The sequence below is a fragment of the Cyclopterus lumpus genome, chromosome 13, assembly GCF_009769545.1.
Source record: "Cyclopterus lumpus isolate fCycLum1 chromosome 13, fCycLum1.pri, whole genome shotgun sequence".
NCBI lineage: Eukaryota > Metazoa > Chordata > Actinopteri > Perciformes > Cyclopteridae > Cyclopterus > Cyclopterus lumpus.
In genome coordinates, this window is record NC_046978.1 from 20,130,425 (window position 1) to 20,153,628 (window position 23,204).

At 45.2% G+C, this 23,204-nt stretch overlaps 1 protein-coding gene across 1 annotated transcript in view; it reads left to right on the top strand.

The window, feature by feature from the left end:
* The window catches only part of nf1a (neurofibromin 1a), a 64,636-nt gene extending 54,011 nt beyond the window's left edge, over nt 1-10,625 (top strand). Inside the window, 12 exon segments of the mRNA XM_034548054.1 lie at nt 98-224; nt 319-450; nt 1,243-1,378; nt 1,466-1,626; nt 1,701-1,823; nt 2,131-2,249; nt 2,333-2,433; nt 2,531-2,642; nt 2,644-2,674; nt 9,478-9,524; nt 9,819-10,035; nt 10,133-10,625. Coding sequence (XP_034403945.1) covers nt 98-224; nt 319-450; nt 1,243-1,378; nt 1,466-1,626; nt 1,701-1,823; nt 2,131-2,249; nt 2,333-2,433; nt 2,531-2,642; nt 2,644-2,674; nt 9,478-9,524; nt 9,819-10,035; nt 10,133-10,275 — 1,449 coding nt within the window. The 3' untranslated portion in view covers nt 10,276-10,625.
* The last annotated feature ends 12,579 nt before the right edge of the window (nt 10,626-23,204 follow it).

A 23,204-nucleotide genomic window follows, 5' to 3' on the forward strand; every position in this document is an offset into this window, starting at 1 on the left:
CATGAAGCTCACATGGCTTCATCGTGGTGGTCGTCATTTTTCCTTTTATACAGAAAGTATAAAATGCTCCTTCTTCCTCCTCCTCGTGCTCCTCCAGAGCCCAGAGGAGGTGTTCATGGAGATCAGGCGTCCTCTGGAGTGGCACTGTAAGCAGATGGATCACTTCGTGGGCCTCAACTTCAGCGCCAACTTCAACTTTGCTCTGGTGGGCCACCTGCTCAAAGGTGAGGCTGCTGCTCACCTTCTGCACGGTCTTTGTGTCCTCACCTCCTCGTGTCCTCACCTCCTCGTGTCCTCATCTCCTCATCTTGTCTCCAGGCTACAGACACCCGTCTGCCACCACGGTGGCGAGGACCGTGAGGATCCTGCACACGCTGCTGGCGCTCATCAGCAAACATCTGAAGTGTGACAAGTTTGAGGTCAACACCCAGAGCGTGGCCTATCTGGCTGGTAGGTAACACACACACACACACACACACACACACACACACACACACACACACACCACCTTTTAGTTCTTGTTGTCTTTAGTTCTCGTGGTTTTCTTTAGTTCTAGTGGTCTTTAGTTCTAGTGGTCTTTAGTTCTAGTGGTCTTTAGTTCTAGTGGTCTTTAGTTCTCGTGGTCTTTAGTTCTCGTGGTTTTCTTTAGTTCTAGTGGTCTTTAGTTCTAGTGGTCTTTAGTTCTTGTGGTTGTGGTCTTTTGTTCTAGTCTTTAGTTCTCATGGTCTTTAGTTCTAGTGGTCTTTTAGTTCTAGTGGTCTTTTAGTTCTTGTGGTCTTTAGTTCTTGTGGTCTTTAGTTCTCGTGGTCTTTAGTTCTTGTGGTCGTGGTCTTTAGTTCTCGTGGCCTTTTGTTCTAGTCTTTAGTTCTCGTGGTCTTTAGTTCTAGTGGTCTTTTAGTTCTCGTGGTCTTTAGTTCTAGTGGTCTTTAGTTCTAGTGGTCTTTAGTTCTCGTGGTCTTTAGTTATTGTGGTCTTTTGTTCTAGTCTTTAGTTCTCATGGTCTTTAGTTCTAGTGGTCTTTAGTTCTAGTCTTTAGTTCTCGTGGTCTTTAGTTCTCGTGGTCTTTAGTTCTCGTGGTCTTTAGTTCTAGTGGTCTTTAGTTCTAGTCTTTAGTTCTCGTGGTCTTTAGTTCTCGTGGTCTTTAGTTCTCGTGGTCTTTAGTTCTCGTGGTCTTTAGTTCTCGTGGTCTTTAGTTCTCGTGGTCTTTAGTTCTAGTGGTCTCTGACCGTCTGTTCTCTGCAGCGCTGCTCACCGTCTCTGAGGAGGTCCGAAGTCGCTGCAGCCTCAAACACAGGAAGTCCCTGCTGATCTCTGACCTCTCCATGGACCCGGTCCCCATGGACACGTACTCCAGTCACATCGTGGACCCCAGCTGCAGGTGAGCCGGGGCCCGCTTGGTGTGCGTCCTCTTCAGGTTCTGGTTCCGGTCCTAACGTTGCCCTCTGTTCCCCGTCGGCCTCCTCAGGACTCTGAGGGAGACTCAGCCCTGGACGTCGCCTCATGTTTCGGAGCGCTACCTTTCGGCGCACCACTACCCGGCGGTGGGCCAGATCAGCCCCCGGACCCGCAAGTCCATGAGCCTGGACATGGGGCAGCCCTCGCAGGCCAACACCAAGAAGCTCCTGGGTACGGGCGGTTCCCCCTGAAGCTTGGTTTCCGAGTGATGAAGCGTGGTCACGTGACGGTTTGTTCCCCCCCAGGCACCAGGAAGAGCTTCGACCACCTCATATCGGACTCCAAGGCGCCCAAGAGACCGGAGATGGAGTCGGGCATGACGACGCCTCCCAAGATGAGGCGGGTGGCGGAGAACGACTATGAGATAGGTGAGCACTTGCTGTTCCCCGATGCCGTGCACTTCCTGTTCCCTTATGCCGCGCACACTTCCTGTTCCCGGATGCCGCGCGCACTTCCTGTTCCCGGATGCCGCGCGCACTTCCTGTTCCCGGATGCCGCGCGCGCTTCCTGTTCCCGGATGCCGCGCGCACTTCCTGTTCCCCTATGCCGTGCACTTCCTGTTCCCCGATGCCGCACACTTCCTGTTCCCCTATGCCGTGCACTTCCTGTTCCCGGATGCCGCACACTTCCTGTTCCCCGAGGAGACGCGTCTCATGTAAAATCGTCCCGTTTCAGAGACGCAGAGGATCGGGAACTCTCACCTCCGCAAGGTCTCCGTCTCCGAGTCCAACGTCCTGCTGGACGAGGAGGTGCTGACGGACCCCAAGATCCAGGCCCTGCTGCTCACTGTGCTGGTGAGGGAACCCAGAGGAACGCGGCCGACTGGTTGTTCCTGCCTCGCCGTTTGTTAACTGTTTGTTTGTTTGTTTGTTTTCAGGCCACGCAGGTCAAATACACCACCGACGACTTTGACCAGAGGATTCTGTACGAGTACCTGGCTGAGGCCAGCGTGGTGTTCCCCAAGGTGTTCCCGGTCGTGTGAGTACCTCTGGCCTTCAGGGTTCTGGTTCCCAACACACACCGTGTAGAACAAGTCGTCCCAGAGCCACAGAACGAGCTGCGTTTGTCTCCTCAGACACAACCTGCTGGACTCCAAGATCAACACGGTGCTGTCCATGTGCCAGGACACCAACCTGCTGAACCCGGTCCACGGCATCGTGCAGAGCGTGGTGTACCACGAGGAGTCGCCCCCCCCAGTACCAGCCCTCCTACCTACAGAGTAAGACACGCCCACATTCTCCCGAGTGGGGGCAGAGGGGCAAAGAGGGCTTCGTACATGCAGGAATCAAACCTGTGACGCTGCATTTACAAGCACTCGGCTTCTTGAAACAGGAAGTCACCGAAAAACACAAAATGGTTTCTCTCTTCAAAATAAGAGTCCTGCTCCTCTGTGGAACGTTCAGGACTAGAAGTAGAACTAGAACGCGTCTTTAGTGCAGAATAACATGTCTCACTCTAACATGTCTCACCATATCCTCTATAACATGTCTCACTCTCACATGTCTCACCATATCCTCTATAACATGTCTCACTCTCACATGTCTCACCTTATCCTCTTTAACATGTCTCACTCTAACATGTCTCACCATATCCTCTTTAACATGTCTCACTCTAACATGTCTCACCTTATCCTCTATAACATGTCTCTCTAACATGTCTCACCATATTCTCTCTAACATGTCTCACTCTCACGTCTCACCTTATCCTCTCTAACATGTCTCACTCTCACGTCTCACCTTATCCTCTCTCACATGTCTCACCCTAACTTGTCTCACCTTATCCTCTATAACATGTCTCACTCTAACATGTCTCACCTTATCCTCTCTAACTTGTCTCACCTTATCCTCTCTAACATGTCTCACTCTAACTTGTCTCACCTTATCCTCTCTAACATGTCTCACTCTAACTTGTCTCACCTTATCCTCTCTAACATGTCTCACTCTAACATGTCTCACCTTATCCTCTCTAACATGTCTCACTCTAACTTGTCTCACCTTATCCTCTATAACATGTCTCACTCTCACATGTCTCACCTTATCCTCTATAACATGTCTCTCTAACATGTCTCACCATATCCTCTCTAACATGTCTCACTCTCACATGTCTCACTCTCACATGTCTCACCCTAACTTGTCTCACCTTATCCTCTATAACATGTCTCACTCTAACATGTCTCACCTTATCCTCTCTAACTTGTCTCACCTTATCCTCTATAACATGTCTCACTCTAACATGTCTCACCTTATCCTCTCTAACATGTCTCACTCTAACTTGTCTCACCTTATCCTCTCTAACATGTCTCACTCTAACTTGTCTCACCTTATCCTCTCTAACATGTCTCACGTCTCACCTTATCCTCTATAACATGTCTCACTCTAACATGTCTCACCTTATCCTCTCTAACATGTCTCACCTTATCCTCTCTAACATGTCTCACTCTCACATGTCTCACCTTATCCTCTCTAACATGTCTCACCTTATCCTCTCTAACATGTCTCACTCTCACATGTCTCACCTTATCCTCTAACATGTCTCACTCTAACTTGTCTCACCTTATCCTCTCTAACATGTCTCACTCTAACATGTCTCACCTTATCCTCTCTAACATGTCTCACCTTATCCTCTCTAACATGTCTCACCTTATCCTCTCTAACATGTCTCACCTTATCCTCTCTAACATGTCTCACGTCTCACCTTATCCTCTATAACATGTCTCACTCTAACTTGTCTCACCTTATCCTCTATAACATGTCTCACTCTAACATGTCTCACCTTATCATCTCTAACATGTCTCACTCTAACTTGTCTCACCTTATCCTCTCTAACATGTCTCACTCTCACATGTCTCACCTTATCCTCTAACATGTCTCACTCTAACATGTCTCACGTTATCCTCTATAACATGTCTCACTCTAACTTGTCTCACCTTATCCTCTATAACATGTCTCACTCTAACATGTCTCACCTTATCATCTCTAACATGTCTCACTCTAACTTGTCTCACCTTATCCTCTCTAACATGTCTCACTCTCACATGTCTCACCTTATCCTCTAACATGTCTCACTCTAACTTGTCTCACCTTATCCTCTCTAACATGTCTCACCTTATCCTCTCTAACATGTCTCACCTTATCCTCTCTAACATGTCTCACTCTCACGTCTCACCTTATCCTCTAACATGTCTCACTCTAACTTGTCTCACCTTATCCTCTATAACATGTCTCACTCTAACATGTCTCACCTTATCCTCTCTAACATGTCTCACTCTAACTTGTCTCACCTTATCCTCTCTAACATGTCTCACTCTCACGTCTCACCTTATCCTCTATAACATGTCTCACTCTTACGTCTCACCTTATCCTCTAACATGTCTCACTCTAACTTGTCTCACCTTATCCTCTATAACATGTCTCACTCTAACATGTCTCACCTTATCCTCTCTAACATGTCTCACTCTAACTTGTCTCACCTTATCCTCTCTAACATGTCTCACTCTCACGTCTCACCTTATCCTCTATAACATGTCTCACCTTATCCTCTCTAACATGTCTCACTCTCACATGTCTCACCTTATCCTCTAACATGTCTCACTCTAACTTGTCTCACATTATCCTCTCTAACATGTCTCACTCTAACATGTCTCACCTTATCCTCTCTAACATATCTCACTCTAACATGTCTCACCTTATCCTCTAACATGTCTCACTCTAACTTGTCTCACCTTATCCTCTCTAACATGTCTCACTCTAACTTGTCTCACCTTATCCTCTAACATGTCTCACTCTTAACTTGTCTCACCTTATCCTCTAACATGTCTCACTCTTAACTTGTCTCACCTTATCCTCTCTAACATGTCTCACTCTAACTTGTCTCACCTTATCCTCTCTAACATGTCTCACTCTTAACTTGTCTCACCTTATCCTCTAACATGTCTCACTCTTAACTTGTCTCACCTTATCCTCTCTAACATGTCTCACTCTAACTTGTCTCACCTTATCCTCTCTAACATGTCTCACTCTAACTTGTCTCACCTTATCCTCTCTAACATGTCTCACTCTAACTTGTCTCACCTTATCCTCTCTAACATGTCTCACTCTAACTTGTCTCACCTTATCCTCTCTAACATGTCTCACTCTAACTTGTCTCACCTTATCCTCTCTAACATGTCTCACTCTAACTTGTCTCACCTTATCCTCTCTAACATGTCTCACTCTAACTTGTCTCACCTTATCCTCTAACATGTCTCACTCTAACTTGTCTCACCTTATCATCTCTAACATGTCTCACTCTAACTTGTCTCACCTTATCCTCTCTAACATGTCTCACTCTCACGTCTCACGTTATCCTCTATAACATGTTTCACTCTAACATGTCTCACCTTATCCTCTCTAACATGTCTCACTCTCACATGTCTCACCTATCCTCTAACATGTCTCACTCTAACTTGTCTCACCTTATCCTCTCTAACATGTCTCACTCTAACATGTCTCACCTTATCCTCTCTAACATGTCTCACCTTATCCTCTCTAACATGTCTCACTCTCACGTCTCACCTTATCCTCTAACATGTCTCACTCGAACTTGTCTCACCTTATCCTCTATAACATGTCTCACTCTAACATGTCTCACCTTATCCTCTCTAACATGTCTCACTCTAACTTGTCTCACCTTATCCTCTCTAACATGTCTCACTCTCACGTCTCACCTTATCCTCTATAACATGTCTCACCTTATCCTCTCTAACATGTCTCACCTTATTCTCTCTAACATGTCTCACTCTCACATGTCTCACCTTATCCTCTCTAACATGTCTCACTCTAACATGTCTCACCTTATCCTCTCTAACATGTCTCACTCTAACTTGTCTCACCTTATCCTCTCTAACATGTCTCACTCTAACTTGTCTCACCTTATCCTCTCTAACATGTCTCACTCTAACTTGTCTCACCTTATCCTCTAACATGTCTCACTCTAACATGTCTCACCTTATCCTCTCTAACATGTCTCACTCTCACGTCTCACCTTATCCTCTATAACATGTCTCACCTTATCCTCTCTAACATGTCTCACTCTCACATGTCTCACCTTATCCTCTAACATGTCTCACTCTAACTTGTCTCACATTATCCTCTCTAACATGTCTCACTCTAACATGTCTCACCTTATCCTCTCTAACATATCTCACTCTAACATGTCTCACCTTATCCTCTAACATGTCTCACTCTAACTTGTCTCACCTTATCCTCTCTAACATGTCTCACTCTAACTTGTCTCACCTTATCCTCTAACATGTCTCACTCTTAACTTGTCTCACCTTATCCTCTAACATGTCTCACTCTTAACTTGTCTCACCTTATCCTCTCTAACATGTCTCACTCTAACTTGTCTCACCTTATCCTCTCTAACATGTCTCACTCTTAACTTGTCTCACCTTATCCTCTAACATGTCTCACTCTTAACTTGTCTCACCTTATCCTCTCTAACATGTCTCACTCTAACTTGTCTCACCTTATCCTCTCTAACATGTCTCACTCTAACTTGTCTCACCTTATCCTCTCTAACATGTCTCACTCTAACTTGTCTCACCTTATCCTCTCTAACATGTCTCACTCTAACTTGTCTCACCTTATCCTCTCTAACATGTCTCACTCTAACTTGTCTCACCTTATCCTCTCTAACATGTCTCACTCTAACTTGTCTCACCTTATCCTCTCTAACATGTCTCACTCTAACTTGTCTCACCTTATCCTCTAACATGTCTCACTCTAACTTGTCTCACCTTATCATCTCTAACATGTCTCACTCTAACTTGTCTCACCTTATCCTCTCTAACATGTCTCACTCTCACGTCTCACGTTATCCTCTATAACATGTTTCACTCTAACATGTCTCACCTTATCCTCTCTAACATGTCTCACTCTCACATGTCTCACCTTATCCTCTAACATGTCTCACTCTAACTTGTCTCACCTTATCCTCTCTAACATGTCTCACTCTAACATGTCTCACCTTATCCTCTCTAACATGTCTCACCTTATCCTCTCTAACATGTCTCACTCTCACGTCTCACCTTATCCTCTAACATGTCTCACTCGAACTTGTCTCACCTTATCCTCTATAACATGTCTCACTCTAACATGTCTCACCTTATCCTCTCTAACATGTCTCACTCTAACTTGTCTCACCTTATCCTCTCTAACATGTCTCACTCTCACGTCTCACCTTATCCTCTATAACATGTCTCACCTTATCCTCTCTAACATGTCTCACCTTATTCTCTCTAACATGTCTCACTCTCACATGTCTCACCTTATCCTCTCTAACATGTCTCACTCTAACATGTCTCACCTTATCCTCTCTAACATGTCTCACTCTAACTTGTCTCACCTTATCCTCTCTAACATGTCTCACTCTAACTTGTCTCACCTTATCCTCTCTAACATGTCTCACTCTAACTTGTCTCACCTTATCCTCTAACATGTCTCACTCTAACATGTCTCACCTTATCCTCTCTAACATGTCTCACTCTCACGTCTCACCTTATCCTCTAACATGTCTCACTCTAACTTGTCTCACCTTATCCTCTCTAACATGTCTCACTCTCACGTCTCACCTTATCCTCTATAACATGTCTCACTCTAACATGTCTCACCTTATCCTCTCTCACATGTCTCACCTTATCCTCTAACATGTCTCACTCTAACTTGTCTCACCTTATCCTCTCTAACATGTCTCACTCTAACATGTCTCACCTTATCCTCTCTAACATGTCTCACTCTCACTTGTCTCACCTTATCCTCTCTAACATGTCTCACTCTAACTTGTCTCACCTTATCCTCTCTAACATGTCTCACTCTAACATGTCTCACCTTATCCTCTATAACATGTCTCACTCTAACTTGTCTCACCTTATCCTCTATAACATGTCTCACTCTCACGTCTCACCTTATCCTCTATAACATGTCTCACTCTCACGTCTCACCTTATCCTCTATAACATGTCTCACCTTATCCTCTCTAACATATCTCACCTTATTCTCTCTAACATGTCTCACTCTCACATGTCTCACCTTATCCTCTCTAACATGTCTCACTCTAACATGTCTCACCTTATCCTCTCTAACATGTCTCACTCTAACTTGTCTCACCTTATCCTCTCTAACATGTCTCACTCTAACTTGTCTCACCTTATCCTCTCTAACATGTCTCACTCTAACTTGTCTCACCTTATCCTCTAACATGTCTCACTCTAACATGTCTCACCTTATCCTCTCTAACATGTCTCACTCTCACGTCTCACCTTATCCTCTAACATGTCTCACTCTAACTTGTCTCACCTTATCCTCTCTAACATGTCTCACTCTCACGTCTCACCTTATCCTCTATAACATGTCTCACTCTAACATGTCTCACCTTATCCTCTCTCACATGTCTCACCTTATCCTCTAACATGTCTCACTCTAACTTGTTTCACCTTATCCTCTCTAACATGTCTCACTCTAACATGTCTCACCTTATCCTCTCTAACATGTCTCACTCTCACTTGTCTCACCTTATCCTCTATAACATGTCTCACCTTATCCTCTAACATGTCTCACTCTAACATGTCTCACCTTATCCTCTCTAACATGTCTCACTCTAACATGTCTCACCTTATCCTCTCTAACATGTCTCACTCTAACATGTCTCACCTTATCCTCTCTAACATGTCTCACTCTCACTTGTCTCACCTTATCCTCTCTAACATGTCTCACTCTAACTTGTCTCACCTTATCCTCTCTAACATGTCTCACTCTAACTTGTCTCACCTTATCCTCTATAACATGTCTCACTCTAACTTGTCTCACCTTATCCTCTATAACATGTCTCACTCTAACTTGTCTCACCTTATCCTCTCTAACATGTCTCACTCTAACATGTCTCACCTTATCCTCTATAACATGTCTCACTCTAACTTGTCTCACCTTATCCTCTATAACATGTCTCACTCTAACTTGTCTCACCTTATCTCTCTCCATCTCAGGCTTTGGCTTTAATGGTCTCTGGAGGTTTGCCGGTCCCTTCTCTAAGGTATGAAGGAAATTTAGCTCACTAAGCACTTACACACACACACACACACACACACACACACACACAGACTCTCTCTCTCTCACACACACACACACACACACACACACAGACTCTCTCTCACACACACACACACACACAGACACACACACTCACACACAGACTCTCACACACACACACACAGACACACACACACACACACACACTGGAGATCATAGCTGCTCAACCATTGAGAATACACAACTAATAGTGGAGAGGCTTATTATATAATGTGTGTGTGTGTGTGTGTGTGTGTAGCAAACCCAGATACCAGACTACGCCGAGCTGATCGTCAAGTTCTTGGAGGCGTTGATTGACAGCTACCTGCCGGCGGCCGAAGAGGAGCGAGGGGAGGAACAGCTGAGGACCCCCACCTCCCCCTACCCCCCCACCAGCCAGAGCCAGCTCAGCATCACTGCCAACCTCAACCTGTCCAACTCCATGACCTCACTGGCCACCTCGCAGCACTCACCAGGTCCGTCTGAGACCAGGTCCATTAGAGGGTCCTCTGAGACTAGATCCATTAGAGGTCCTCTGAGACCAGGTCCGTTAACAGCTGTTGTGTCCTCCAGGTGTGGACAAGGAGAACGTCCAGCTGTCGCCCAGCTCCGCTCTGTCCACCGGGGGGCGCACTCGCCACGGCTCGGCCAGTCAGGTCCAGAAGCAGCGCAGCGCCGGCAGCTTCAAGAGACCCAGCATCAAGAAGATCGTGTGATCGGAGCACCCTCCTCTTCCTCTTCCTCCTACTCACCCTCCCCTCCCCTCCCTCCCCAGGCCTGCCAGACCTCATGCTGCACTCCACCTTTTACTCTTTTATTTCCTCCTCCGTGGTCGTCGCTCTGGCAGTGATTTTTTTATTTTTTTTGAGGAGGAAACTTTTTAAATGTTGTGCTGCTTTCAAATATTTCATTTGGGACGGCGCTGGAAGAGGAAGAGGAGGAGGAGGAGGAGGAGCTTCTGTTCTCCTCTTGAGACGTGTGACGGAGGTCCACATGTGTGACACTATTGGAGGGGGGGGGGGGAAACGGGCTGAACACCAAGGTTTAGTTTGGACGCGTCCCTCGGCCTCCTGGGGGGGGGGGGGGGGGGGTCTGTACATATTTTACATAGACAGATTATGTATAACTAGTCCTTAGTGCTAATCTAGACGTTGACGTTCTCTCCATGGTGTGCCTTTGTCAGGGTTTTTCAATGTGTACAATTTGTAAAAGTCAAACCTTGCCGGGGACAAAGAACACAGGTACTAATTATGGAGGCGGAGCCTGTCCTCGCCACCTTGCGAGTCAACGGGGCCTCCAATGATCGTCAAGTATACAATCATCCATATACCCTGTTGCCTGAACGTATTTATCCTGTACAGCTAGATAGCGCTACATGAAACCTTCTTTATCAAAACAGAGTCCCTAAACCCTCTGAGCGTACACGGCTTCTTTCTTCTGCTTTTATTACGCTGTTTAATGTCGCTCGTTTTATTTTATTTTTTAAGTATGAACTGTTTTTAATTGGTTTACATGACGAGGACGAGTGTGTAAAAGGCAATAACCCTCAACTCTCACACGTCCGCTTGCTCCGCCTCCAGAGGGCCGTCCTTTAGGAAACGTCGTAACGGAGGCTCTTTTTTTTTTTTTTTTTACGTTGTGTGTGTGTCAGGGCGACAAAAACGCTCGTTTTTAGCAGTTAGAAACACAATATTTTGTACTATTTATCAACAAAAGGCCGATTCGAGTCGCTTCCTGGTGCGCGAGCGGTTTCCGGTCCAGAAGGAAACGGGTCGCCGCATCGCGACCGAAACACGAACTCTTCAGTCCGACTTCTCCAAAGTTCGGCCCTCTCGTCGGAGCGTTTCTATGCAGACGACACGAGAAAGAACCAAGCTCGCTCGCCTGGATCCGGATCCTCTCGTTCCGACGGCGCCGTGTCGAGGGTTCTTGTCCAGCATGGAGGTGAAATGATGGAGACCAGGAACTGGTCTAGGTCCCTGAAACTGGTCTAGGACCCTGATTCCATCAAACTGATCCAGATGGAAGAGGTGGAGAAGCTCTAGCCTGAATACGTCGTTGATGCAGAGGTCGGCTCCCTCTCTGGGAGGAAGCTCTGAAGGTACTTTAGTTCTACTGGTTTAGTTCTACTGGTTTAGTTCTACTGGTTTAGTACAAACCACTTCGACCAGCTGACTGGTTCCCAAAGCTCGCTGCAGGGTTTCTGACCGCATCTCGTGCAGCCGTCGGTTTCCATTCACTTCACAGGTGAGACTTGAAGTCGCTCATCCGTTGGTCTGTTTACTCAGTTATGAGGTGTGAACACACACACACACACACACACACACACACACTCTTCACTGGTGTTGGGTTGGCAGCAATGTTTCTGTCACTGTGAACAACACGTGGTGTTTTTGGTTGCGGGTTGAATCTGTCACAATAACACAAATCCAAGGTCACTGAATGGAAACCCGACGGCTGGCGGGCCGAGAGCTCCGCGTCCTGGCCGTGGGAATCGGTCACGCGGTTCGTAGCGAGCCGGTTCCACCGGACGTCCCGTGGAACCGCGGCGGGCGGTCGGGTCGAAGAGCTGAGCGTCGTCTTCTGGAAGGGAAGCCTCCGAGGAAATGATGGCCGACTGAGTCCACTGGTCCGGTTCCACCAGACTAACTGGGTCCCCCGAACCAGTTCATCGTATTCAAACCCCTTTCGTCTGCGTTTGTGCGTTCCTCCCCTCACAAACAGGAAGTCGGCGTTAAAGGAGTAAAGCACGCCTTTTTTGCTTGATTCGATTGGCCGCCTGGGCGTGACGTGGATTTGGGGCCTGGTGCTAAAAGATTCCTGTGAACAGGCCAGAGTCCAGCTCGTCACTTGGAAGTCGGTAAAGTCACGTTTTCTGAAGCCGGATGTTCGGTCGTATCGGTACTGAGGGTAAAGGTCACGGTCGGTACTGAAGTTGTAAAAGCTTCACATTTATTCAGAAACGCCTCCTATTTTTAATTGTTTTTAACTCGATGCTTCGTCTCTACTCGCCCCCTTTCACCTTTTCCATCTCTTAAAGCTACAGTCCCTGTTTCCCCTCTAAAATGAGCCCTCACACCTTCGACTACAAAAGCGACTGTACCTTTAAGAAGACGCCGCCCGGTTTATTTGAGCCCCGTTTAGCAGATCGCCATCGTTTCCAGGTTTTAGTTTGACTTGTGTGTGAATGGAAATATTAAGGATTATGTATCCATAACCTCTTAAACAAGCGGTTGACTTGCACTAATTTAAAAACAGTCATGGGTTTGTAAAGATAAGAAAACCTCAAAATGTGGCATGTTTTATTTGATGTTATGCAAAATCTAATGTCTGTAGAGTAATAGTCTGAGTTTTGTTTTATTGCAGTATGTGTGATAATTGTAAATACTTTGTGTACAATTTGAGATGGTATATTTACTACACTGTACATACATGTGATATTGTATCATTTTGTTTTTGTAAAGCAGTTAGTTCCTGTATAATAATATACAAATTGAACTATTCCAGTGTTAGTAATAAAATGTTTTGCTCTCCACGGTGTCTGAACCTGCGTGATGACAAACATGAGCGACCCCAACAAAGACCATAGCGACAGTTTCCGACTGACGTCACTAGCATGCGCCTGACGTCGCCTCATAACTACGTTTAGTGAAAGTCGAGTCGGTAGTAGTTTCCTAACTCCTCATGAACTCTCCTTCCCTTCTTTCCTTGAGCCAGTGACGTTTTACACACAGGTCGAGGACAAGTGGTTAGGAAAGGACGTGAGGTCATTATTTGACTATTCGACCGCAGCTCATCTCGAACGAGCCCATTTCCTGAATCAGTCACGTGGTGTCGCGGGCTTTCCGACGGAGTTGTCTGGAGGAAACGTTTTCTGGAGATGTCTAAAGTCCAACAGCTGAGATGTTTAGTCAACCAGCGACTAACTGCGGCTGCGCAAGAGATCTTGGGTCTGTTTGAAAGAACGATAGCAGAGTACGAGGAGGAACTTTGTAGTTCCAGAGAGGAGAACGAGCGACACCGGAAACGACTGGACGCCGTGTTCAACCCGGAAGTCCGGTTACACAGAGCAGGTTGGTCCTTTGTTTCTTTATCGCTTTAAACTTCATGTACTGAGGTAGAGTTACAGGTACTGTACTGCAGTACTTAAACACGGTCATAGTTTTACTACGATACACCTCAGAGGTACATGTACTACACCTCAGAGGTACATAGTACTTTATACTGTACTACACCTCAGAGGTACATGTACTTTATACTGTACTACACCTCAGAGGTACATGTACTTTATACTGTACTACATCTCAGAGGTACATGTACTTTATACTGTACTACACCTCAGAGGTACATGTACTTTATACTGTACTACACCTCAGAGGTACATGTACTTTATACTGTACTACATCTCAGAGGTACATGTACTTTATACTGTACTACACCTCAGAGGAACATGTACTTTATACTGTACTACACATCAGAGGAACATGTACTTTATACTGTACTACATCTCAGAGGTACATGTAGTACTTTATACTGTACTACACCTCAGAGGTACATGTACTTTATACTGTACTACATCTCAGAGGTACATGTACTTTATACTGTACTACATCTCAGAGGTACATGTACTTTATACTGTACTACACCTCAGAGGTACATGTACTTTATACTGTACTACACCTCAGAGGTACATGTACTTTATACTGTACTACATCTCAGAGGTACATGTACTTTATACTGTACTACACCTCAGAGGAACATGTACTTTATACTGTACTACACCTCAGAGGTACATGTACTACACCTCAGAGGTACATGTACTTTATACTGTACTACACCTCAGAGGTACATGTAGTACTTTATACTGTACTACACCTCAGAGGTACATGTACTTTATACTGTACTACACCTCAGAGGTACATGTTGTACTTTATACTGTACTACACCTCAGAGGTACATGTACTTTATACTGTACTACACCTCAGAGGTACATGTAGTACTTTATACTGTACTACACATCAGAGGAACATGTACTTTATACTGTACTACATCTCAGAGGTACATGTACTACACCTCAGAGGAACATGTACTTTATACTGTACTACACCTCAGAGGTACATGTACTTTATACTGTACTACATCTCAGAGGTACATGTACTACACCTCAGAGGTACATGTAGTACTTTATACTGTACTACACCTCAGAGGTACATGTACTACACCTCAGAGGTACATGTACTTTATACTGTACTACATCTCAGAGGTACATGTAGTACTTTATACTGTACTACACCTCAGAGGTACATGTACTTTATACTGTACTACATCTCAGAGGTACATGTACTTTATACTGTACTACATCTCAGAGGTACATGTACTTTATACTGTACTACACCTCAGAGGTACATGTACTACACCTCAGAGGTACATGTACTTTATACTGTACTACACCTCAGAGGTACATGTACTTTATACTGTACTACATCTCAGAGGTACATGTACTACACCTCAGAGGTACATGTACTTTATACTGTACTACACCTCAGAGGTACATGTACTTTATACTGTACTACATCTCAGAGGTACATGTACTTTATACTGTACTACATCTCAGAGGTACATGTACTACACCTCAGAGGTACATGTACTTTATACTGTACTACACCTCAGAGGTACATGTACTTTATACTGTACTACATCTCAGAGGTACATGTACTTTATACTGTACTACACATCAGAGGTACATGTACTTTATACTGTACTACACATCAGAGGTACATGTACTTTATACTGTACTACACCTCAGAGGTACATGTACTTTATACTGTACTACACATCAGAGGTACATGTACTTTATACTGTACTACATCTCAATCGGGATCTTTTCTGTGTCTCTGCCTTCACGGGCGAGGCTGCCGAGACTCCGCCCACTTTCTCTCTCTCCACAAATGAGACGTAGCGCTTATACGTCGGGCGACGGGAGTTCAGTTCATTAGCAGAGCCCCTTTTGGCCAGGCTGGGACAGTTTAATCTCAAGGACAAGTTGAGTAAGTGCTCATTCTCAGTCAGAAGTGGCCGACCTGGGACATGTTATATCAGCTACGGGAGTGGCTACTGATCCGAAGAAAATCCGTGCGGTTGCTGAGTGGCGGCGACCACGGCGTGTGGTGGAGTTGAAGTCTTTCCAGGGTTTCACAAGTTTCTACAGGAGGTTTTTGAGAGAAACTCCCCCTCCATGCTCTGTCCACACAGCTATCAGCTAAAGGGCGGAGGAAACCCTCTTCGGGCCCCGTGTTTGGTCAGTTGTGAGATGCAACCTGTGAAAATGCTTTTGAAGCATTAAAACAAAAGTACATTTGTTTATCACCTTATTGTGATTTTAGCAAACCTTTCTTCCTGGAGATTGACGTTTCTTTTGTCACAAGAAGGGGAGGGACAGCGGCGGAGTGGAATATGGGGAATTATAGCGCAATGAAACTGGAGCTGTTGGGGTTGAAGTGGGCTGTTACAGATACATTTAAAGATGATCTGATTGGGAACACGTTCACAGTGTTTACTGATAACAACCCGCTAAGCCATTTGAACACCGCAAAGCTTGGAGCTGTAGAACAGCGATGAACTTGCTCAGTTTGACTTTCAGCTGGTGTATCGGCCGGTAGTCACAATGCGCTCTCGAGGCAGTGTGCGGAGCAGAAGGGGCCAGAGGAGGGAAAGGTGGCACAACGTTTTCAGGACATGCGGTGGGTTCTGTCCAAACCCCATCGGACGGCTTTGTGTCAGCAGTGCCAGCCCCCAGCAAGCTTCTATGTCTAGCTTTCCCTCATTTGACATGCCTGCCTTGGCTAGCTTGCAGCAGGTCGATTTCAAAATATCGTCCTTTCGAACATACTGGGTATGGGGTGTAAAACCTGGTAGGGACGGGAGGTTGCAGGAATGTGACGGAACAATTTGACTTTTGAGACAGTTGGGAAGGATTGTGGGGCTGGAGGGTGTGCTGTAACTGGCCTTGTGTGACCAGAAGGAAGGACAGATTAAGCAGCTTTTGTTGCCAGCGGTGTTACACCAAGAGGTGCTTGCTCGCATGCACACTGACCATGGGCACCAAGGGGTAGAAGGTAGAAAGAACATTCAAGTTGGAATGTTGGCAGATGTTGAGGTTTTTTGTAAGACTTGTGAACGTTGTATTGTTTCTAAAGCACCGCAGCCACGGGTGGTTGCAGCATGGGCGAGTTTGTTGGCTTTTAGGCCACTTGAAGTGGTCGCAATGGACTTCACCGTGCTGGAACCGTCGTCAGATGGACGAGGGAATGTCTTGGTTTTTACCGATGTGTTCTCTAAGTTTAAGGTTGTGGTGCCAACCAGAGACTAGCGTCACAGTTGCGAAGACCCTGGTGAAATATTGGATTCAGCCTATGGGTTGCCTTCAAGGTTGCACTCTGACCAGGGGAAGTGCTTTGAGGCTGAGGTTGTCCAGTGTCTCTGTGGGGTGTATGGGATGAAGAAAAGTCAAACAACCCCTCATGTTTTTCTCATGTTTGGGAGGGATCCAGTGAATCTGCTGGATGTCTGGCTGGGACAGGATGGGGAGAATGTTGATGGTGATGTGCATGAGTGGGTTGAGGAACATCAGAAGAGATTGGGCTGTGCCTACACTTAGGCTAGAAAGAACATGGAGCAGGCAGCAGAAGCTTGTAAAAGGTATGCAGGCCCACCTGTAGGTCGCCATCCTTTACAGCCAGGCCAGTTAGTTTGTGAGGAATCGTCAGTTTTCTGGTAGGCATAAGATTTGGGATGCGTGGCTTCCCACCCCCCACCCCGTCATGGCTTCCCACCCCCCACCCCGTCATGGCTTCCCACCCCCCACCCCGTCATGGCTTCCCACCCCCCACCCCGTCATGGCTTCCCACCCCCCACCCCGTCATGGCTTCCCACCCCCCACCCCGTCATGGCTCAGCTGGGTGTTGACCTGCCGGTGTATTCGGTAGTCCCAATTGATTTCTCGAAACCCCAACGCAATCTGCATAGGAATGAATTGGGGGTTCAGGGGGTGGCTAGGTTATCATGTCCTGATGTGGAGTAAGACGTATGAATGTATTTTATTATTCTCCACAGACGTCCAGCAGCTGTTGGTCGTTCAAGAAGAGGTTCCCCCTGAGCAGCAGGTCTGGAGCTACTTTCTGGACAAGGGGGACCTAGAGCTCCACATTAAAGAGGAACAGAAGGACCCAGAAGCCCCTTACATTAAAGAGGACCCAGAGCCCCCTCACATTAAAGAGGAACAGGAGGAACTCTGGACCAGTCAGGAGGGAGAGCAGCTTCAAGGGCTGGAGGAGGCAGGTCTCAAGTTCTCATTCACTGTAAAGAGTGAAGATGATGAAGAGGAAGCTCAGTCCTCTCAGCTTCATCAAAGACAAACTGAACACATGGAAACAGAAGCTGATGCAGCGGATTGTGGAGGACCAGAACCAGACAGGAAGTTAGATCCAGAAAGACATCCAGGACCAGATACTGATGAGACTGATGACAGTAGAGATTGTGAGGAGACTGAGGAACCTGAGTCATATGTGAACCCTCAAAACAAAGAAGTACCTGTAAGTGATGTGAACTGTAGTACTGGAAATACATCAATCAGCTCTCCTGAATGTGCTGGAAGCTCTGACCACAAGGGACATCTGGAGAAACCCACTAGCTCCAAAACAGGAGAGAAACCATTTCAATGCTCACTTTGTGACAAAAGATTTGGATTCAATAACGCTCTAAAGAGACACATGAGTGTCCACACAGGAGAGAAACCATTTCAATGCGATGTGTGTGACAAAAGATTTGAATTCCATTGTTACCTAAAAAGACACGAGTGGCCACACAGGAGAGAAACCATTTAGTTGTTCCGTTTGTGGTAAAACATTTACACAAAAAAGAAACCTGAACAATCACATGACTGTCCACACGGGAGAGAAACCATTTAGTTGTTCCGTTTGTGGTAAAACATTTACACAAAAAAGAAACCTGAACAATCACATGACTGTCCACACGGGAGAGAAACCATTTAGTTGCTCAGTTTGTGGTAAATCGTTTACACGAAAGCAACGTATGAAACAACATTTAATTGTCCACACTAGAGAAACAAATTAGTCGTTGCGTTTGCTCAACAAGTTTCTCTTTAAAAATGTCATGTGTAGAGTATCAGAAATAAACATGGTTAAGCTCAGATTAAGCTACACATCAATTTAAATTATCTGGTGTGTGTTTCTCTGATATTGTCTTATGTTTCATGTGTTATGTATTGTCATGTATATATGAATTAAAATAGTTTAAACTGTCAAACTATTCCATATCCTCTATGCAGCACTGTGGTTTGAGCTGAATTATCATCAGTTATGAAACTGAAGGAAATATTTCACCTTCAGCAATGTTTTCTCTTCAGTTTAAACTCATTACTTCATGGATTTAGTTTTACTGTAGAAACTGCAGTTTTGTTCCATAACTGAAGACTGAATTGAATTGAGAATTGAATTGGTTGCTTGAGGTTCCTGAACGCATCGCTCTCTCTCTTCCGGTAAGCGTATTGCATCACTTCCGGTTGCCAGCTTAGCAGCTCGTGATGTCTTCCTCTCCCCCTCCCTCCCTCTTGCTCAGAGTGTCTCATGTATAGCTATTCCTCTGCCTCTCTTAATGATAACGGTACATGCAACAAGTGTAGTTCATTTGCTGGTTGGAGGCAGTTCTAAGTGGGTTAGATGCACGGCTCTGCACCATCGAAGCTCAGACAGTTACGCTAGTTAGCTCGCCACCCCCCATAGCCGGTGCGGAGCCGATAGCGTTAGCTTCTGTTAGCTGTTCCCCGGCAGCCCCCGAGCAGCCGGATGGCTGGGTGACTGTTCGAAGGGGTTTTAAGTCTAAACAGAAGCCCACTGAGCACCGCCAACCTCTTCACGTTTCAAACCAGTTTTCCCCACTCAGCGACGCACCCGCTGAGAAACCCACTCTGGTTATAGGTAGCTCCATAGTCAGAAACGTGAAGATAGGGAAGCCAGGGACCAAAGTCATATGCATCCCGGGGGCCAGAGCGGGCGACATTGAATCTTGTTTAAAACTGCTGGCTAAAGATGAGCGTAGTTACAGTAAGATTATAATACACGCCGGCGGTAATGACTCCCGACTGCGGCGGTCAGAGGTCACTAAAATTAATGTGGAATCGGTGTGTACTTATGCCAAGACAATGTCGGACACCGTAGTTTTCTCTGGCCCTCTCCCCAATCTGATCAATGATGACATGTATAGCCTCATGTCGTCATTCAACCGCTGGTTGTCCAGGTGGTGCCCAGCAAACAATGTGGGCTACATAGATAACTGGAGGACTTTCTGGGGAAAGCCTGATCTGATGAGTCCAGACGGCATTCATCCCACTTGGGATGGAGCGCGTCTCATTTCTGTGAACATGGCCAAGTTGATTAACGGACTGTGTCTGTCCCACGGCCACTTAAATTAATTAAATCCAAAGTAACCAGAAGAGGAGTCATGCAAAATAACCTCATACAGGTTAACATCACTACTGCCACAGTGCAACAAAAGAAGATAATTAAATGTGGACTCCTAAATATTAGATCTCTGTCATCTAAAGCTGTATTAGTAAATGATTTAATATCAGACAATCACATTGATTTATTGTGTCTTACTGAAACCTGGCTGAGCCATGAAGAATATGTCAACCTAAATGAATCAACTCCTCCAAGTCATATTAATACTCACATTCCTCGAGGCACCGGCCGAGGAGGTGGAGTAGCAGCCATCTTTGACTCAAGCCTATTAATGAATCCTAAACCTAAACTAAACTACAACTCATTTGAAAGCCTTGTTCTTAGTCTTTCACATCCAACCTGGAAAACATTACAGCCAATCCTATTTGTTATACTGTACCGGCCACCAGGTCCATATTCAGAATTTATATCTGAATTTTCAGAGTGTTTATCAAGTTTAGTCCTTAAAACTGATAAGGTTATTATTGTAGGAGATTTTAATATTCATGTGGATATTGATAATGATTGCCTTAGTGCTGCATTTATCTCATTGTTGGACTCGATTGGCTTCTGTCAGAGTACAGAAACCCACTCACTGCTTTGGCCACACCCTCCACCTTGTTCTTGCATATGGCATTGACATTGAGCATTTGGAGGTCTTCCCACAGAACCCTCTTCTGTCAGACCATTACCTCATAACTTTTGAGTTTATACTCCCGGAGTGTACACCGTTAGTCAAAAGTTTCTACACCAGATGTCTAACTGACAGTGCTGTAGATAAATTTAAAGAAGCGATTCCTTCTGCATTTGATTCAATACCACGTCTCAATGTGACGGAGGACTCCTGTGCTAACTTTAGTCCGTCCCAGATTGATCATATTGTCGATAGTGCTACAGGCTCACTGAGAATGACACTAGACTCGATAGCCCCACTGAAGAAGAAGACAGTGAGGCAAAGGAGGTTTGCTCCCTGGTAGAACCCTCAGACCCGCGACCTAAAGCAAACTTCACGAAAGCTCCAAAGCATATGGCGTTCCACCAATCTGGAAGAATCACGCTTAGTTTGGCGAGATAGTCTTAAAACATATAAAAAGGCTCTCTGTAATGCCAGAGCAGCCTATTACTCATCAGTAATAGAGAAAAATAAGAACAACCCCAGGGTTCTCTTTAGCACTGTAGCCAGGCTGACAGAGAGTCACAGCTCTGTGGAGCCGTGTATTCCTATAGACCTCAGTAGTAATGACTTCATGAACTTCTTCAATGAAAAGATTTGAACTATTAGAGGCAAGAATGATGATCTCTTGCCCTTAACTACTACCGATCTGTCATCAAGAGGAGTGGCCTTGGAAACGGCTGTATGCCCTGGTGTATATTTGGATAGCTTTTCTCCCATTAACCTAGACCAATTGTCCTCAACGGTTTCTACTTCTAAACCGTCTACCTGTCTCTTAGACCCCATCCCAACGAGGCTGCTTAAAGACGTGTTGCCTTTAATTGGCACCTCTCTGCTGGATATTGTTAATGTGTCTTTGCTAACAGGGCATGTACCACATTCCTTCAAAGTAGCTGTAATTAAACCTCTCCTGAAGAAGCCCACTCTTAATCCAGAGGTGTTGGCTAACTACAGACCGATCTCTAACCTTCCCTTCCTCTCTAAGATCCTTGAGAAAGTAGTCGCAAATCAGTTGTGTGACTTTCTACATCAGAATAGTTTATTTGAGGAGTTTCAGTCAGGATTTAGAAAACACCACAGCACACAGACAGCACTGGTGAAAATTACTAATGACCTCCTAATTGCATCAGATAAAGGACTCATCTCTGTACTGGTATTATTAGACCTTAGTGCTGATAAAGGACTCATCTCTGTACTGGTATTATTAGACCTTAGTGCTGATAAAGGACTCATCTCTGTACTGGTCTTGTTAGACCTTAGTGCTGATAAAGGACTCATCTCTGTACTGGTCTTGTTAGACCTTAGTGCTGATAAAGGACTCATCTCTGTACTGGTCTTGTTAGACCTTAGTGCTGATAAAGGACTCATCTCTGTACTGGTCTTGTTAGACCTTAGTGCTGATAAAGGACTCATCTCCGTACTGGTATTATTAGACCTTAGTGCTGCGTTCGACACCATTGATCATGACATCCTATTACAGAGACTGGATCAGTCGATTGGCATTTCAGGTACCGCACTAAGTTGGTTTAAATCATATTTATCAGATCGATCTCAGTTTGTATTTGTAAACGATGAAGCCTCAATGACCACCAACGTTAATCACGGAGTTCCACAAGGTTCTGTGCTTGGACCAATTTTATTTACCTTATATATGCTTCCTTTGGGCAATATTATCAGGAAACACTCCATAAACTTTCATTGCTATGCAGAAGATACTCAATTATATCTATCGATCAAACCAGAGGAGACCAACCAGCTCTCTAAAATTCAAGAATGTCTTAAAGACATAAAAACATGGATGACCTGCAACTTCCTGATGTTAAACTCAGACAAAACAGAAGTTATTTTACTGGCCCTGAACACCTCAGAGATCAATTATCTGGTGATGTGGTTTCTGTAGATGGCATTGCCCTGGCATCCAACACCACTGTAAAGAATCTCTAGTTATCTTTGACCGAGACTTGTCCTTTAACTCCCACGTTAACCAAATCTCAAGGACTGCATTTTTTCATCTACGTAACATTTAAAAAATCAGGCACATCTTGTCTCAAAAAGATGCAGAAAAGCTGGTTCACGCGTTTGTTACTTCCAGACTAGATTACTGCAACTCCTTATTATCAGGCTGCTCTAATAAGTCTCTTAAATCCCTCCAGTTGATCCAGAATGCTGCAGCTCGTGTACTCACAAAAACTAAGAAAAGAGATCACATGACTCCTGTATTAGCTGCTCTGCACTGGCTCCCTGTAAAATCAAGAATCACATTTAAAATTCTTCTCCTCACCTACAAAGCCTTGATTGGTGATGCACCATCATATCTTAAGGAGCTTGTAGTACCATATTGCCCCACTAGAGAGCTGCGCTCACTAAATGCGGGGCTATTTGTGGTTCCTAGAGTCCTAAAAAGTAGGATGGGAGCCAGAGCCTTCAGTTATCAAGCTCCTCTTTTATGGAACCA